General features: G+C 44.8%; 1 protein-coding gene across 1 annotated transcript in view; it reads left to right on the top strand.

Annotated features, from left to right (window-relative positions):
- The window catches only part of Anxa5 (annexin A5), a 30184-nt gene extending 12324 nt beyond the window's left edge, over positions 1–17860 (top strand). Inside the window, exons 4-13 of the mRNA XM_036191578.1 lie at positions 2308–2402; positions 4356–4469; positions 5756–5846; positions 8751–8830; positions 9241–9297; positions 12924–13017; positions 13777–13872; positions 16051–16109; positions 16311–16433; positions 17356–17860. Of these exons, the coding sequence (XP_036047471.1) occupies positions 2308–2402; positions 4356–4469; positions 5756–5846; positions 8751–8830; positions 9241–9297; positions 12924–13017; positions 13777–13872; positions 16051–16109; positions 16311–16433; positions 17356–17418 (872 nt within the window). The 3' untranslated portion in view covers positions 17419–17860. The remainder of the gene's footprint in view (positions 1–2307; positions 2403–4355; positions 4470–5755; positions 5847–8750; positions 8831–9240; positions 9298–12923; positions 13018–13776; positions 13873–16050; positions 16110–16310; positions 16434–17355) is intronic.
- Positions 17861–18162: the final 302 nt, after the last annotated feature.

Below are 18162 nucleotides of genomic sequence, written 5' to 3'. Positions count from 1 at the left end.
ACACCACCACACCACACTACCACACCACACCACCACACCACCACACCACCACCACACCACACCACACTACCACACCACACCACACCACCACCACACCACCACCACACCACCACACCACCACCTCCACCACACCACCACACCACCACACCACCACACACTACCACACCACCACACCACCACACCACACCACACCACACCACCACACCACCACCACCACCACCACCACCACACCACACCACACCACCACCACACCACACCACCACACCACACCACCACACCACCACCACACCACCACACCACAACCACACCACCACACCACCACACCACCACACCACCACACCACACCACCACACCACCACACCACCACACCACCACCACACCACCACACCACACCACACCACCACCACCACCACACCACACCACACCACCACCACACCACACCACCACACCACCACACCACAACCACACCACCACACCACCACACCACCACACCACCACACCACTACACCACCACACCACACTACCACACCACCACACCACCACACCACCACCACACCACCACACCACAACCACACCACCACACCACCACACCACCACACCACCACACCACCACACCACCACACCACACTACCACACCACCACACCACCACACCACCACCACACCACCATACCACCACACCACCACACCACACCACACCACCACCACACCACCACACCACCACCTCCACCACACCACCACACCACACCACACCACCACACCACCACACACTACCACACCACCACACCACCACACCACACCACACCACACCATCACATCATCACACCACCACCACACCACCATCACACCACACCACCACACCACACCACCACCACCACCACACCACCACACCACCACACCACACCACCACCACACCACCACACCACCACTACACCACCACCACACCACCACACCACCACACCACCACACCACACCACCACCTCCACCACACTACCACACCACACCACCACCACACCACCACACCACCACACCACCACACCACCACTACACCACCACCACACCACCACTACACCACCACCACACCACCACACCACCACACCACCACACCACACCACCACCTCCACCACACTACCACACCACACCACCACCACACCACCACACCACCACACCACCACACCACCACCACACCACCACCACACCACACCACCACACCACACCACCACACCACCACCACACCACCACACCACCACACCACCACACCACACCACCACACCACCACACCACCACACCACCACACCACACCACACCACACCACACCACACCACCACACCACCACACCACCACACCACCACACCACCACACCACCACCACCACACTACCACCATCACACCACCACACCACCACCATCACCACCACCATCACCACCACCACCACCACCACCATCCTGTGCCCCAGTACCTTTCTAACCAGTTGCTAACCTCTTGAGGGTTTTTGTGTGTGACTGGTCTACTCTCAGGCTCCTACACTGGATTTGTCATTCTCCTTACCTTGAGAGGTTGCCCCTGGCATTCCCAGGCCCCTTTTCAGACTCATCTCCCATTACTGTTTGATATCTCTGATCCTGGCTGTCTGCTCTGCATGCAAGTTCCACATTTTTCTGTTCTGTGAGCTTTGTCCTCATTCTAAGCCTGTCCCTATATGGCTGCCTCTCAGAAGCCTTCATCTTTCAAGACACTGTTGGGTACCTCCTTCCCCCAAACTCCTTTCTTCTCTTGTTAGCCAGGAGACCCACCTTTGCCTCTCATGTAACACTTGGACCTTCCTAAGGAACTTGCCATTCTTCTGTAGTTTGCTTATCTGTAGGTTTTTAAGTTTCTACCCTAAATTATCTATAACTTAAAGCCAGGCACTATGTTTTTTCTTCAATAATAATAATAATAATAATAATAATAATAATAATAATAAACCTCCTGTAATACTCAACACATTATACTTTGTGAACAGCTATTACTGGGGTAACTATGTAACTTTGCATGAAAGGTAGGCACACCAAGATGTTAAAAGCCAGGAGTGTTTGTCTATCCACTTTAAGTCCAATTGAGAATAGGAAGTTGTGTGTGTGGTGCTTTCATATATGTATGAAATATAATAGTTTAAAAGTTCTCAATCTTATATATTCTTCTGTGTAAGCTGTTTTATGTTTTCATAGAGGGCATTGAGAGCACAGAGTGGCGGTGAGCTAATTGGAAAGGTGGCTTAGAGAGCGGGTGTGTGGGAGACCAGCTTTCATTGCTAACCTTCAATTCCAGGCACCGATGAGGAGAGCATCCTGACCCTGCTCACATCTCGAAGCAATGCTCAGCGCCAGGAAATTGCCGAGGAGTTTAAGACTCTGTTTGGCAAGGTAAGACCATGACCCATCCAAGGTAGGAGGGAGAGTCCGGCTGTGAGTTTTAAAAGAGATTGAGAAGTCAAACAATCTGTAAGGAATTTTTTCAGGACCCTCCTCTCCACCTCAGGGATATGAGAATCCTTAGATGCCCAGACCCCAAGAGTGGTACAGTGCTCTTCTGTACTTATTTACCTTCTTCTGACTAGGTTAAACCATCCCGGATGGTTAGAAGATCAATAGATAACTAGAATACATGCACTGTACCAACAAATTGTCATAGCATATGGTTTAGAAGACCATGGAAAACAGCCTCACTCAGTTGTTTCCTTGCTTCATGCTTTCGGGGTGCAGGGTGTCAGTGGCCCTACATTGGTCACTGCCCTCTTCTTTCCTCTCTGGTTCATTATCTGTTTTTTAGATATATGCCTGTATTTAGGTATATGCCTCTATTGCAATAATTTTAATAAATTTTAAATTATTTGATTTTTGTTCTTATTTGATTGATAATTCAAAGTAAAAATTGAGATCTTACCGAATGAGAGGACATGTGAAATACCATAATGTAGTCTTGTTATTCTGACAATTTACATTTGTCATTTCACTGAGAAACAGATGCATTGGAAAACCAGAAGGTGTCCTTTTGTGTTGCTGGGACAGATCCCAGGACCAGTGCTCTCCAGGGAGCAGCAGTGTAGCCATTGGCGGAAGATGTCTAATCCCAGTCCTGCTGCCCGGTGTGCTGTCCCTTCTCATAAATGACTGCACATTTTCCCACACTAAAGATGCCTCTCAAAGCATAACTATGTTCATTGACGATGCACTGGAGTGTTAATATTATATATTAGAATTGGATAGTAAAAGAAAAGATATTGTTTGGATATTATAGGGTAAATCTTGCCCTTAAAAATATATTTGTGAGTTTTGAGAATTTTTTTTTTGTTGTTGTTTTTTGTTTTTTTCTTTCTGTTGCTGGAGGGCCAAACCAAAGCCCTGTACATGTGACACAGTGCTATGCTACTAAAATATGTTCTAGCTCTTTGAGGGAACTTTTATAAGGATATTTCTAAAAGGATACTGGAAAAAATATGTATGCTGAATATATGCTTTGCATGGCCCAGGTGCTGTGCCACAGAGCAACATTGCTAGTTAAGTTTTTTGGTTGTATGGGTGGGTCAGGACAGGAGGCTTGGGATTCCGAGGTACAATATTACTATATAAAGCTGAGCATAGTGTTGTAGGCCTGTAATTCTAGGTACTTCAGAAATTGAGATGGGACTGCAAGTTCAAATTCCACCTGGAGCCAGGTGTGGTAGTGTGGGCTTTTAATCTCAGCACTTGGGAGGCAGAGGTAGGTGGATCTCTGTGAGTTTGAGGTCAGCCTGGTTTACATAGTGAGTTCCAGAATGGCCAGGGTTACATAATAGAGAGACCCTGTCTCAAAAAAAAAAAAAAAAAAAAAAGGAAGAAGAAATAATAGTAATAAAATCATCATCATCATCCTACCTGGGGTACAGAGTGAGCTTAAGACCAGTGTGGACAGCTGCCTCAAAATTTATAAAGGGCTGAGAATGTAGACTGGCTGTGGGGTGTTTTCGTGGCATGAGGCGACCTTGGGTTTTATCCTAGCACCAAAATTAAAGAGTCATGTTTCCAGGCTGACTGGCCACAGCCTCCCATATACTGGAATTACAAGCATATGCTACCACAAACATTAGCCTGCTCTATAAAGTATTCCATATTATTTTAACCCTTGAAGTTAAGGAAAACAGCTTTAAACACCTTAGTCAGTATATACTGCCATGTGAGGTTTGGGTCAAATGTCAAAGGTACACTCCTTAGGGTGTTGTTTAGCACAGATACCTTCTGTAATACTTGAAGCAGCACCGTAGAGAATTGACTAGAGCAAAGGGCCGTCCTTTCTGTTTGAGATGACCGTGGTCACCAAGTTTGTGTTTCCTGAGGCAGGACCTTCTGGATGACCTGAAGTCTGAACTAACTGGAAAGTTTGAGAAGTTAATTGTGGCTCTGATGAAGCCTTCGCGGCTCTACGATGCCTATGAACTGAAGCACGCTCTGAAGGTAAAGGGTGCAGGCGAGGGCGTTCCGGCCATGCATAGAACTACTTTATGCTGGTAATCAGCCTGTGCTTTATCTGACTCATTTCAGCAAAGGATGCTCAGGAGATGAAACTGTGGGAGTCAGTAAGGGTCAAGGGGAACCAACTTAACACGTGTCGTTTAATCTTCACATTAAAAATATTGCCTAAAATTTTAGTGTGCTGGAGTTGTATACTTTCAGTTCACTCTCAGGCCATGGAAATGTTACAGATGAGATGATTACCTTTTGAAATAGAAGGCTGGTAGATGACTGTGTGGAAACATTTGCTCGGACAGTGACAGGAGTGCCTTGTCCTTGGTGGGTTCTGAATCAGTAGACAAGTAAGCATCTCAGGGATTCTGCTCACACAGCAGAAGAAAGGGAATTGCCTGCCAGGAGACTGCATTTTCTGAGTCTCTGTGCTGTCCTGCAATCACAGTTTTGAAGTAAATGAGACCTGAGGACCTTGAGAAAGGGGCCTTTTAACAGAATACATCACAAGCATTGTTAGCAACTCCAATTTCCCCTAAGTGTTTTAGAGCTTGAGCTTTTACAAAGAAGCAGAAATAGAAAACGTGCTGTCTTAGACAGACAGACCTAAATGTAGTCCTATTGCTGCTTATATGTTCTGATGTAGCAATGCAGGCATAACTTTTATAAGTACAGAAAAGGAAACCCCAGCTAGAATTATTATTTTTCAGAAAGAGAAAGTGAGTTCCAGCAAGTGGTTTCCATTGTTCTGATACCTGAGATGACCTACTTAAGCAGTAAGGGTTTACTTTGGCTGATGTCCATAAATAACCGGCCCCAAGGCTTTTGGCCTGTAGCCAGGCAGGAAGCCAGAGATAGAGAAGAGACAACTGTAGTCCCACCATCCCCCTTAAAGATATTCCCCCATGACCTAAAAGCCTCTTAAAAGGTTTGGTTAGCTGTGCCTGGTGCCACTCTGGGCACTAAACTTAAAACATTAGTCTTTTAGGGGGGCAGCATTAAAGATCTCAACTGTAATGGTATATTTGATGGACATAGAAAAGTAAATTTTAGTTTTCATTCAGCAAAATAAAAAAACAAAATAGAATTGGATTGCCCCTGGAAAGAAAATTAGTGTGGAATTTCTTAACTCTGTAATGATAGAACATGTATACAAAGAAATCTATGTTATGTTGGATATTTTTGTAATTATGTAATTTGGATAACATCCAGGGAAATAGCTTTCCTTTTTTATCTTATTGACATGTTTTCTCCATTAAAACTAAATCTTCCAACAGGGAGCTGGGACCAATGAAAAAGTACTGACAGAAATTATTGCTTCAAGGACACCCGAAGAAATAAGGGCCATAAAACAGGTTTATGAAGAAGGTGAGCAGTGGAGTTCATTGCCTTGCCTTTCTCTACATGGATGCAGTCCTGTGTAGATCAGGCATCAGGCTGTCCATGACCATTGAGTGAATTGACTATAAGTCAAGCAGGCTGTTCTTCTCCTTCAATAAAAAGCAGACAACAAACAAAATATTAAAGGAATGCACTCCTGTCTTTTTACTCCTGTTATAGTCATTGACAGCACCTGTAAGGAGATGCAGTTTCTTTTTGCACAGGACTTGCAGACACTATAGGAATAGACTGGCTTTTTCTTCTATATTGTTTCTTCAAATAAATTCAATTTTACGCTAGATGTTAAGAGCTATGTAGAAGACAGTTTGGGGATCAGGAAGAAAGACTGAAACCCTTTTCCATACTGGAGTGATAAAACATTGATAAGGGTATGCTGACCATCTGCTGAGAGTGCTTGGCCAACATGTCCTGTATTTTAGTTGTTATTTTTAGTGTGACCTACTTTTGTGTGTGTGTTTGTGAAAACAAATTCTGTATTCTGTATTTTAGTCTAGTCCATATTTCAATGCCTTGAATGTATTCAAGTCCATGAAATGAAAGTAAAGGAGGAGAGTTCTGATCTTGTCAGGTTTTTTGTCTTTGGACTCAGCTTGGAATGTTAGTCAGTGACTGTGGCTCTCCCGTAGGATTAACTTATGGAATTTAGATGTGGTGTTGTTAACCCACAAGATCAGAATGGTTATTTAGGGCACCTAAATAACTACTGGAGTCTCTCTTTCCAGCTTCTCCTTATAGTCAAGATGGTTGCTGCCGCTATGGCAGAGGGCATGCACAGACCTCACAGTGGCAGTTTATTTGATGGGATCTTCAGAGCTCTCCCTCTGGGGCGCTGATATTGAGGACTGAGCATCTGTGTTACGGTAAATGTGCAAGCTGCATCCTGTCAGTGTGTTACTGGGCATGGCTCTGTGTCCATTGCTGCCCTGAGAGACGTAGAAGGCATGCACAGCACAGGTCTTGTCCTCAATGAGATTATAGTCAGTATTTAAGGGATGGTGAAATTTAAAAAGGCATACATGAAGAGTATTAATTCAGGATGTAGACAGTGGGGAGAGGGCATCGTAGCTTTGGGTCTCAGGCAAGGCTTTATAATGCAAACAAGATAGTTGAATTTCAAGTGTAGGTGACATACTAAGTATCCATTGAAAAATGCGTGGAAGAAGCGGGCTGGGTATACACACATGCACACACAGTGCTGCACTATTTAGCTTTAAACATGGAACTTTTGACATCTACAGTAGCACAGGTCAACGTGGAAGGCATTACGTAACTAAGAGAGGTGTGCCGGGAGCAGAAAGACAAACACTGCATGACCTCACTTGGGGAGAATCCAACCAAGTGATAAAACAGAAAAAGCTGTTAGTGTAGAGAGTAATGTGGTGTTTGCCAAGGCTGGACAGGAGGGACAATGAAGAGAGAGATGTTGGTGCTCACCACACAGTGCGGTGGGGTGTACAGGGTGTGGGAGAAGATGATGGTGCTCACCACACAGTGCGGTGGGGTGCGCAGGGTCTGGGAATCTGGCTGTAGCATGGAGACTATTCATAGCATTATTATCGTACACTTGAAATTTTCTAAGAAACTAGAAATTGTTTTACCATTCACAGAAAACTACATGGTGGTACCAGTTAGTTTGTGGTAACCATTTCACAGTGTATCAAGCATGATGTATACCATAAATACAGCCATGTTTTATTTATTCCTTGTAACTCAGCAAACTGGGGAAGGAAGGCTAAGATGGGTCTCCAGTACCAAAGGTAACTGATCATCAGTGACAAGGACCCTGCGTCAAGGACAGTCGACTGAGAGAGCTGACGGAGCCTGCCTCTAGGGAAAGGCAAATGTGTGTCTGTTATGGAGATAAAAGCTGGGTAGGTAGGCAGTGCAGGGAATGTGCATGCCTGGAGGATGAGTGTGACCTTGGGTCAGGAGTATAATGGCTGATGGAATTTTGAAGGAGCAGTTGAAGGAGCGAAGGAGACTTGAGTGTAGATGTATATTGGATGGATAGCTCTGTAGGGAAGCAAAGAGGAAGTTGTGCAGTAATTAGGGCACCACTGAGGTTGCTGGGAGGTGGGGGCATGAAGAGTACAAACCAGGGGAGCAAATGTTTGGGGGGATTTGATAATTAGTTGCAGGTGTTGGAGTAGAGGAAGGAATCAGATGCCTACAGGTTTCCTATTTGGGTAACTGGTTCTAACATGCAAAAAAAGAGGCACCAGGCTTTTAAAATAGTCCTGCTTTCAAACAATGACTAAATATTTTAGTGCCTTATAGCAGGAACATTTTAAAATAGCAATTTGAGAGTTAGTGAAAGGGTATATGACTCAGTAGTGCTCAGCTCTCCCCTTCCTAAGACCTCGAGGTGAGGAGTTGGAACCTGAGGTAGGAGGGTCAAACTAAACGGTCATTGCTGTCTGTCAGAAGTAATTTAATTGCTGCAAAGGAAAAATATCTTATTGGTGGGAAATACGACCATGCAAAGACAAGAATCCAGAGGATGGAAAACATCTGACAAAAAAACACATCACACAAACATTTGAAAGAAGCAGAGCTTCATGAGTATCATCACGCTTCCGAAGCCTTACACTGTCATTCTGTGTCTGCATATTACTAACGACATTTGGGGAGAGCATTTCTTAGTGGCTGTCATAATTGAGGCTTGAGTGAATGCTTTTGGGGGACATTAATGTAGCCCATTTTCACCCAGCTGCTCACTTACTGAATTAGAGCACTCAGAGATGGCCTAGAGAAGATTTTTGTTAATCGAATATAATCTGTCTTCCTGTATGTCTTGTTCATTTGATTAATGGGGCAGGGGTTTTCTAGTTGAGAGATGCTATGAACAAGTGTGAAATCATTGTTTTGCAGAATACGGTTCCAGCCTGGAAGATGATGTGGTGGGGGATACTTCAGGGTACTACCAGAGGATGTTGGTGGTCCTCCTTCAGGTACTGGTAGAGACTTAACATGGTTGATAAAGGAGTTGGGTTGGAATGACCTCCCTGTATTAAGGCCACTTAAAAGTCTTTGAATAATTCCTGGTATATGCCCATTCCCACTGTGATGGCCACATGCTGCCTATGCTTGTTTGTGCCTCAGAATATCTGATTCAGACTGTAGATGGCTAACTCATTCATTCATTTTGGGCAGCTGTATGCAGCCCGTTCATTCACAGAATTTAGAATCAGCAGGGTTGTGCTGGAGCACGCTGCTGTGTGGTAGTGAGACAGGGTGATATGTTCTTAGCCCAAGCATAGCTTTCTGGGGAGAGAGAGTGCCTTGTGCATTGGCATCAGGTGCATCTTTCCATCAGAATGAAGATGCTCTGTGGTCCAGTGTGCCATGTCATTTCTTACAGGCAAATAGAGACCCTGATACTGCAATTGATGATGCTCAAGTTGAACTGGATGCTCAGGTGAGTAAGGTCTATTATATTTTGTAAAAAATGTATTTAGCAGCTCCCTATAAAACATATGACCCTTATAGGTAAATTTTTCTTGCTTTGATCTGGCCAACAATATAATTTTGTCCAAAGCTGAAATAAATAAGCAAGTTATATTGCAAGTTATACCTAGACATGTTCTTTATTATCATTTACAAAATGGAGAATCAAAAAAAAAAAAAAAACCCACTGTTTTACTATTCTATTGCCATGATGGAATGGGTCTTCTCGTATGATAAAATAAGGAAGAATGAATAAAGTGTTTATGGTTTAAATGACATTTTATTACAAAAGAAGTTACAGCTTAGTTTATTTCAGCATTAGGAAATTCTGTTTCCTTTGACAGCATTCCAAACAGGGTGATTGTACTTCTGACAGCTCCTTTTTATCAACCCCCAAATGAAAATTTTCACTTCGGGGACTTCTGAACCCCAGTGCAATCTCAGTGTGGTTTATAAAACAGTCACACGTAAGGAATACGCATTAGGAAACGTGGAATATGAGAGCTGAAACCTGGAAATTGGTCCTCGAGTACTTGGGTCCCTAGAATCACCCGCTGTAGCCCGTCTCTGGTCATGCTTCAGTTAAGGTGCCATAGAAAGGGGAGATCCCATTCTCCACTCTGCAGTAGCCAGCAATATGTGTCTGACTTGGCTCAAGGGGGGAACGTTATATTTTCAGTGGCTGGTTTCTTAACAGCTTCAATCATTGTGGTCCTGGCCTCCCTGGAGAAGACAGGAAACATTTACTGAGGGCTCACTGTACAGTAGTTCACTTATGCCCGTTCTGCCTTGTAAATATCAGGTGTGCCATGTGCCTGTCTAAGCCCTTCAAACTTCACTCTCTTCAGGATGAAGACCAGGCCCCTGAATGCTGTTCCTTAAACCTTGTAATCCGTGTCTTAGGCCTTCTACCCCAGCTTGAATTCTCTTTTCTTCTCCTCTTGTTCCTACCCCAGCTCTTCAAAGGTCAGTCCCACTCATATGCTTCCGGTGTGACCCTTCCTGACCCTCAAGGCACCACTCAGGTGACCCTCACACAAAACTGTAGCACCCACCCCTGGCTTCCTCCTGTCCCGTCTTCCTGTCTCAGCCTGCTTTTCTGGGGCACTGTCAGTTGGTTCCGGCCTCAGCTCCTACAAGTGTGCTGCTGGCATTCAGTCAGTAACTGATGCATGAGAAAGTGCTGCACTCAGGTCCAGGAGGCCTTTCCCAACTGGAAGGGAACAAGCCCAGGCCCTCTGAGTAACAATGGAACTCCAATCCCCAGCCTGACTCTGGGACTCGAATACCCTCTCTCTTCCACCAAACAAGCCTCATGTTCAGTGTTAGCTCCCTGTTCTGATTTCCTATATCACATGAAGTGTTTACTAAATGCAGGTTAAAAGCTCAGATCCAATTTAACTCCACCTTCTTGCAGAGAAAAGGCAAGAAGAGACCTCTTGATTCATCCTTCCCCAGCTAGGGGCTTTGCTTGGTTTCAGATGACCACACTGCTTTCCAGGATTGGTTCCTCTGGGCTTTTGTGAGAGATGGTGCTGTTCTCACACTTCTACTCTCGGGTTAGGAGTTCTGGAAGCTTTTCAGTGGTGACAGCGAGGGAAGTGCAGTCTCAGATGACAGTGGTGAGGCCCTGTGGGCAGACTTCCCGGCACAGCTGATGCAATCTGCACTGTGTTGTGTGAGGCCTAGGGAAAGCTGTCCCCTTGAACCTTCTCATTGTTTTTTTTCTTCTCGCCGTTTGTTGCACAGAACTGTCTCTCAGGTTCATGGGCCTGTGGATCACTTGCAGATCTTGGGCTTCAGCTCTGGGCCTTCAGGTTTGGGTGGGGTTCTCATAGTCTCCCAGGCACTGATGTCCTTATCTGGGGACTGTGTTGATTACCCAGGCTGTGGACATGTCACTCACCTGTCATGAAGCAGATGTGACCATTTAGATTTTGTGTGTGTGAATACTGCCTTCATGGGGGGGGGGGGACTTTAAAATCCCCGACGGAACCCCAGATTTCCTCCCTTTGCTGTGACCAGGAGCAGCAGAGAGAAACCACTCGGGCCACACCCTCTTGGCTGCTGGAATCAGTAATCCAGCCTTGTGCAGATTGCTTCTGTCAGGTCTGGGCCGGTGCACACCCTTTGTCCCTTGTTGCAAAGGCAGTGAGGTGGTCTTCACTAGGGGGATCTGTGATTTCTTGGTGGAGAAGAAGCTGAGACAGCGAAGGGCTTTTGCACAAACCTCTGGGTTTTTTTCTGTACTGATACTTGGCACCGAGGCAGGCCTGTTATCTCAGGAATTTGATAAGCCACAGTGAGTCATTCGCTTGGGAACTGAATTCCTAGACAATACCTCACCATTTTTAAAAAAATAATTTTAAACATCTTAAATCAATTTCACCTTTTAAAACATGTTTTGTTTTTAAGAGTTATTTATTTTTTATGTACATTGGGGTCTTGCCTGCATGTATTGCTCTGTGAGGGTGTCGGATCACTGGAACTGGCGTTATAGACAGTTGTAAACTGCCATGTGGGTGCTGGGAATTGAACCCAAGTCTCCTTTGGAAGAACAGCCAATGCTCTTAACTGATGATCCACCTCCCCAGCTCCCAGTTTCATGTTTTAAAATGTGTTAAATTGACTTTTTAAAAGGGTGTTAAAACTGGTGTTTATCATTCTTGCCAAATGCTTGTTCTGGACAGAGGATTGGACCATTAGAGGAAGGAGGGAGAAGGGAATTGTGTTTATTGAGCACAAAGATGTTGGGAGGGGTCTTATCTTTTAATAGTCTGTTGGTAAAATAAAAAATAGCTCTAGACCACTATATTCCGAATGCTTTTGCCTACCAAGATCAGGAGTCACATACTCACAGGCAAGCCACTGTCATGCCTTGTCTTTATTTGGAGTGTCCTTGTGCAGAAGGCCATCTCCAGTCAAGTTACATTCCTCTTAGCCCAACAAGGATCTGTCTATTAAAACAGCAACTAAAATTGTGTAACTGTATGACATCGTAAAGATTGGCGACATCTCGGGTGACCTCAGATTTTATAATGTTCACATATAAGTTTTGTAAGCTTGTGCATGAACTTTGTGAGCGTTTGTGTTTTTCAAAAGTGAATATGGGTACTCAAGTGGTTTCAAGAGTATTTATTAAGTGCCTTATAGATGCCAACCACTGTGCTAACCTACAACGTTTAAGCATTTTACCATGATCTGTGTGGCTGTGTACCAAGGTGTTCTATAACTAACTTGGCTTAAATCACAGATGTAAACAGGAAGTATGTTTTCTTTCTGTCGTGTGCTATAGACATGGCAGCAGCTACAGGATGAACAAAGCAAAACGCAGACAGCTTCTCATGGAATTACTTTTCTGTCTGCAAATCCATGTTCAGCAGTGGAGGGCAGGGCCTCTCCCAAACCATGGCACCTCTCCTGGAAGATGGGATTTCCTGTCAACATGCACGAGCTCCTGTGTCATTTCTGTCATTTCCGTGCTTTGCATGTGACCCACTAACTTGGCACACAGGCAGGCAGATTCATGGTCCAGGAAGGGGCGGAGCGCTGGGAAACCAGAATAGTGACTGACTCATCCAGGGTGGTTCCTTGCAGGCCTTGTTCCAGGCTGGAGAGCTGAAGTGGGGGACAGATGAAGAAAAGTTTATCACCATCTTTGGGACACGCAGTGTGTCTCATTTGAGAAGAGGTAAGTAAAAACATTGTTTGAGACCAATGCTTTGGGAAATCTGGAAAATGTGTGGGCAAGTCTGAGCAGATACCTGTCCCAGAGCAAAATCAGTTTTCACAGTTTGATTTGGAGAAATCTCACAGTTCTTGACACTGCTATTGTAGCTCTTACAAAACTAGATGCCCTCAGCAGTCCTTTCATCCTCAGAGGTGATGGGAGACACCAAGGAGAGTCTCACTCTAAGAATTTCCCTGCACGTTGGTCCCTAAGACTTCCTATTCATCCATTGAATTCCCATGCCAATGTCAGTTTAGAATTAGTTCGATGGCAAGCAACAGAAACACCTCATCATGGCTTTAACAGTTGGGCTTTATTTCCTCGGGTACGACGAGGTTGATTTGGCAGGATGTGTATCTTTCTCTTTTCCTGCCACACTGTCCTCTGTGCTAGCATGTCCCTTCTTTACCTCCACATCACAAGATGGCTGCTGTAGCTCCAAGCCTCATTTTCATAGCAGGAAGAGGAGAAAAAGTTAAATTGGTCATATTTGTTGATCGCTTTTTAGAAGGAAGGAAATGGGCTTTTCAGAATCTCTCACAGCAGAATTACCTGTTGGTCTCACTGATGACAACCAGCAAGAGGCCCTCAGGAAATCAGCACTTATGAAACAATGTGTGGAATCTAAGCATGGTGCTTGGGGCTTAGCACATGGTGGTCCTGACAGGAAGGCGGGGTTTCTTCAGCAAGTATGGAAGCATGTTCTTTCTTATTTTCTAGTGTTTGACAAGTACATGACAATATCAGGATTTCAGATTGAGGAAACCATTGACCGAGAGACTTCAGGGAACTTGGAACAGTTGCTCCTGGCTGTGGGTAGGTGAATTCACAATGTGTGTAATATTTATTGTGATATGAATTGATTTCATCCAGTTGAAGCTAAATCTGAAAATCATCATGTTTCTTCATGGAAAGTAAGAGAATGATACGGCATTGGATAAACCAAATTCCTGATATTTCCTTTGGGAAGTCTAGGTTGATGTTGTAGAGACATGATTATTTGTCCAATTATGTGGAATACTAAGAGCATTAGTAAGACTCACTTTCAAATCACATTAAAAATAGTACAGCCAGCTGGGCGGTGGTGGCGCAAGCCTTTAATCCCAGCACCCAGGAGGCAGAGCCAGGCGGATCTCTGTGAGTTCGAGGCCAGCCTGGTCTACAGAGCTAGATCCAGGACAGGCACCAAAGATACACAGAGAAGCCCTGTCTCAGAAAAAAAAGGTACAGCCGGATGAGTTGGCACACAACTTTAATCCTAGCACTTGGGAGGTAGAGGCAGATCCATCTCTGTGAGTTCGAGGCCAGCCTGATCTACAGAGTGAGTTCCAAGACAGCCAGGGCTACACAGAGAAACCCTGTCTCAGAAAAACAAATAGATGAAAAATAAAACTGTGGCCCTCTGATGCTGTGGACAGTATCACAGAGGTTTGCCTTTCTGTAGGATTTTAGAATTCTTTTGAATACTGTCCTCACAGCTTTTCATGCAAACTGAGAATTTTTTTTAAAGGTTTATTTATTTATTTTGTATACAGCATGTATGACCAGAAGAGGGCACCAGATCTCATTTCAGATGGTTGTGAGCCACCATGTGGTTGCTGGGAATTGAACTCAGGACCTCTGGAAGAGCAGTCAGTGCTCTTAACCTCTGAGCCATCTCTCCAGCCCACAAACTGAGAAATTATCATCTGGCTAGAAAAAAAAAGTGTATATCTTTGATGTGACAAAAGATGGGATGGTGCTTGTCTTTGGGTTAAATAATTTGGAATTTTAAGTGCTCAGAAGAACTGGAGAAGTCAGTTTGCAGTCAACTATGTTTTTTTTTTTTTTTAGCCATTCCCAAAATCCTGAGGTCCTGGTTTCACATGGTCTGAAGGCAGCCTGTCTGTCTGTTCTGAGCATTTGACATAGAGCTCATTGTAGCTGTTCGTTTTCTGGAGAATGAGCAAAAGTTATGAAAGAGCCAACTTTGTGAGCTGGAAACTTGGCTCTTTCATGATGGAGACAAACATGAAAGTCACAGTTCTTCTGAGCACTTAGTTAAAACTCTGAAAACAACCACCATCCCATCTCCTGTCACGTCAACGATACGGATATTGTCCCCTAGCCAGATGATAATTTCTGAGTCTGCCTGAAAAGCTGTTTTTCTTAATCTTTGAAAAGGAAGAATTAAGAAATCTCATAGCTGAAGGATTGTCATTTTTCTATACCACAAAGTTTTTATATTCAAGGTGTCCTTTGCTGGGTGGACTTCGGTCTGCACAGCCTTAACTGTGTCAGTCATATGTGGCAGGAGAGATGCTTCTCTGTCAGCCTGGCCCAGAGGGTGGGTTGCAGTGGATACATCCAGCCTGCTTATGTGAATTGTGAGTTTCAGTTTGGAGGATTAGGCGAGAACACAGGAAGTCAGTTCAAGAGCCTCCAGAGAGTGTAGTAGTCTTCTTGGGTCATTTGAGTTGAACATCTTGGAACAGAAACTTCCAAGCTACTTGTACACCTTATCAGTGATGAAGGCTGTGGTACGACATCTACTCAGGTGCCAGCAAAGACCTCAGAGAACAAAGAGGTGCAGGGAAGACTTGAGCCTCTGGCCCAGTGCCATTCTGTGCCTGCACAGACCTCTGGGGAGAACCAAGCTAGTGTCTAAGAAATAGTCGGTGAGGCGCTCTAGCAGCTTGCGGATGGGCCCTCCTGCAGCACATCTCACTTTTTTTGTTGTTTTCTTTTGTTTTTTGAGAAGGTTTCTCTGTCAAACAGTCCTGGCTATTCTGGAACTCGCTCTGTAGACCATGCTGGCCTCCAACTCACAGAGATCCACCTGCCTCTGCCTCCCGAGTGCTGGGATTAAAAGTGTGTGCCACCACCGCCCGGCTGCTCATCTCACTTTTACACTTAGAAACAGAGCTAAAAACACGAGAGAATGTTTGCATTGTGATTACGTCATTCTTCTCATGTCAGAATAGCATCTGACAGTTGTATTATGTGTTTCCTTAGTGAAGTCTATTCGGAGCATACCTGCCTACCTTGCAGAGACCCTCTACTATGCTATGAAGGTGAGTGGACAGTGGGAACCTTCTCTCTAATGAATGCATCCTTCTCTGTCTGACTATGCTTTAGACAACAACCTGGAATTTACTTCTTCAAACGTGTACCGTTTCTACTAAACTGCTAGACTGAAGTGACTTAACTCAAACCAGGGGCATTTGTTGTTGTATGTGAAGACTTTTAACACCTGTGTTCTTTCTCCTTTAAAGGGTGCTGGGACAGACGATCACACCCTCATCAGAGTCGTGGTGTCGAGGAGTGAGATTGATCTGTTCAACATTAGGAAGGAGTTTAGGAAGAACTTCGCCACTTCTCTGTATTCTATGATCAAGGTAGAACTTTTTCTTATGTTGGAAACCCAGAGCCAGACAGTGGGCAGCATACAGGATGGATGAAAGAATCCTCCAGTTCCTGTGCTCAATTAAACATTTTAGTCACAGGAGTTGAGCTAGGACTCCAAGGAGGCTAAAGGGAAAGCTGGGTTACAGGCATGGCCAAGGCCCAACAGACCCAAGACTTTGCGCGTGGTTAGACTGTGTTCTGTGTTTCTGCAGTATCAACTGTCTTTGGTAATGCCTCTCTCTGGCACTTTTTCTCTGCTGTCAGGTCCTATCTGCAGTTAGGGTCAAGGCAAACCTGCCATCACTGTAAAAGCAAAGCATTCTGTGACCTTGACGTCTTTTGACCGTCTTTCTTGTGGGGGCATAAAAGTTACTGTGGACCCTGTGTAGAGCAGGGTTTCAATTGAGTAAAAGCTTTGCATTTAATGTATGTGGTATGTGTGCTTGGGCTGAAGGGTGCTAGCGAGTTGGCACACTTAAGACACTAGTAGTTCACACCTGCTGGTGTATGAGGCCAGGTTGAGAAAAGCATGTTGTGTGCTTGTGTCTGAGGAAAAGCCACAGCACCCAGGTGGCCCTGCACCTTTGTTAGCCTAAGAGAAACTGGGAGTCTGTTTGGAAAGCTTGACAATTTTAACACAGCTGGAAACGTTTCTTTGCCCTCTCTGTTTCTATGGAAGAATATACTGCACTGTCTTGAAGAGAATGGCCCTGGAGGGGTAAAATTAGAAGGTTAAACTAAGCGATGTTGGTAGGAACTGCCCTGTGTAACATTCCTGGTGTACGAGTCACGTAAAGAAGTTGTCCAGTCGTGAGGAAAGTCATAGGAACGCAATTCATGCCCACATTGCTCTTGACCTTTCATTTCCTGTGGCTTTTGTGAGTCACTGAGTTCACTGTGTTTGGGTTCCAGGGCGACACGTCTGGAGACTATAAGAAAACCCTGCTGCTGCTCTGCGGAGGAGAAGATGACTGAGGGGCTGGCTGAAGTGCCCTGTGCCTGCTGCCTCCACCCGCTTCCTTCAGCACATGCAGCCATGCTTGTATTCTCCCGCTTGACACGTTGCCTTACTCACACTAGTGTGCTAATGACCAAATGTGTCATAGATGGAAATAGTGGTACAGCCTTGTGACCTCCCTGTCCTCCTTAGTGCTGACCTTCACCCGGGCCTCTAAGTCTAATGTCTGAGACATTAATATTCTCTATAAAGAGGTCAGGTTGCTTTTTATATCTTTTTTTAAAGCTTCACTTATATTAAGTTAATAACCATATTACCTTGATCGGAACCTTAGCCATGAAATTGTGAACTCCTGGAAATGCTGTCAATCAAGCTTACTGCTCTATTAGACCTGCAAAATTATGATGGTTGTGTCAAAAGAGATTCATGACAAATAAACATCCCTTCCCTCGGACTCCAGTATGTGTTTAGAAAGTTTACTTAGCAATGATATCCTTTTGAAACCAGGCATTTGGCAGTGGCGTTAGTAAAAGTTAAAATTATAGTTGGTCTTGGGGTACTGAAAATACAATACAGTGCTGCAGACCAAATTTCCTAATGCAGTGAGATGAAGGATGGGGAAGGATGGGGAAGGATGGTGAAGGATGGGGAAGGATGGGGAAGGATGGGGAAGGATGGGGAAGGATGGGGAAGGATGGGGAAGGATGGTGAAGGATGGGGAAGGATGGGGAAGGGTGGGGAAGGATGGGGAAGGATGGGGA

Source organism: Onychomys torridus, chromosome 6, assembly GCF_903995425.1.
Source record: "Onychomys torridus chromosome 6, mOncTor1.1, whole genome shotgun sequence".
NCBI classification, from domain to species: domain Eukaryota; kingdom Metazoa; phylum Chordata; class Mammalia; order Rodentia; family Cricetidae; genus Onychomys; species Onychomys torridus.
This window is presented reverse-complemented; position numbering and strand designations above follow the sequence as displayed.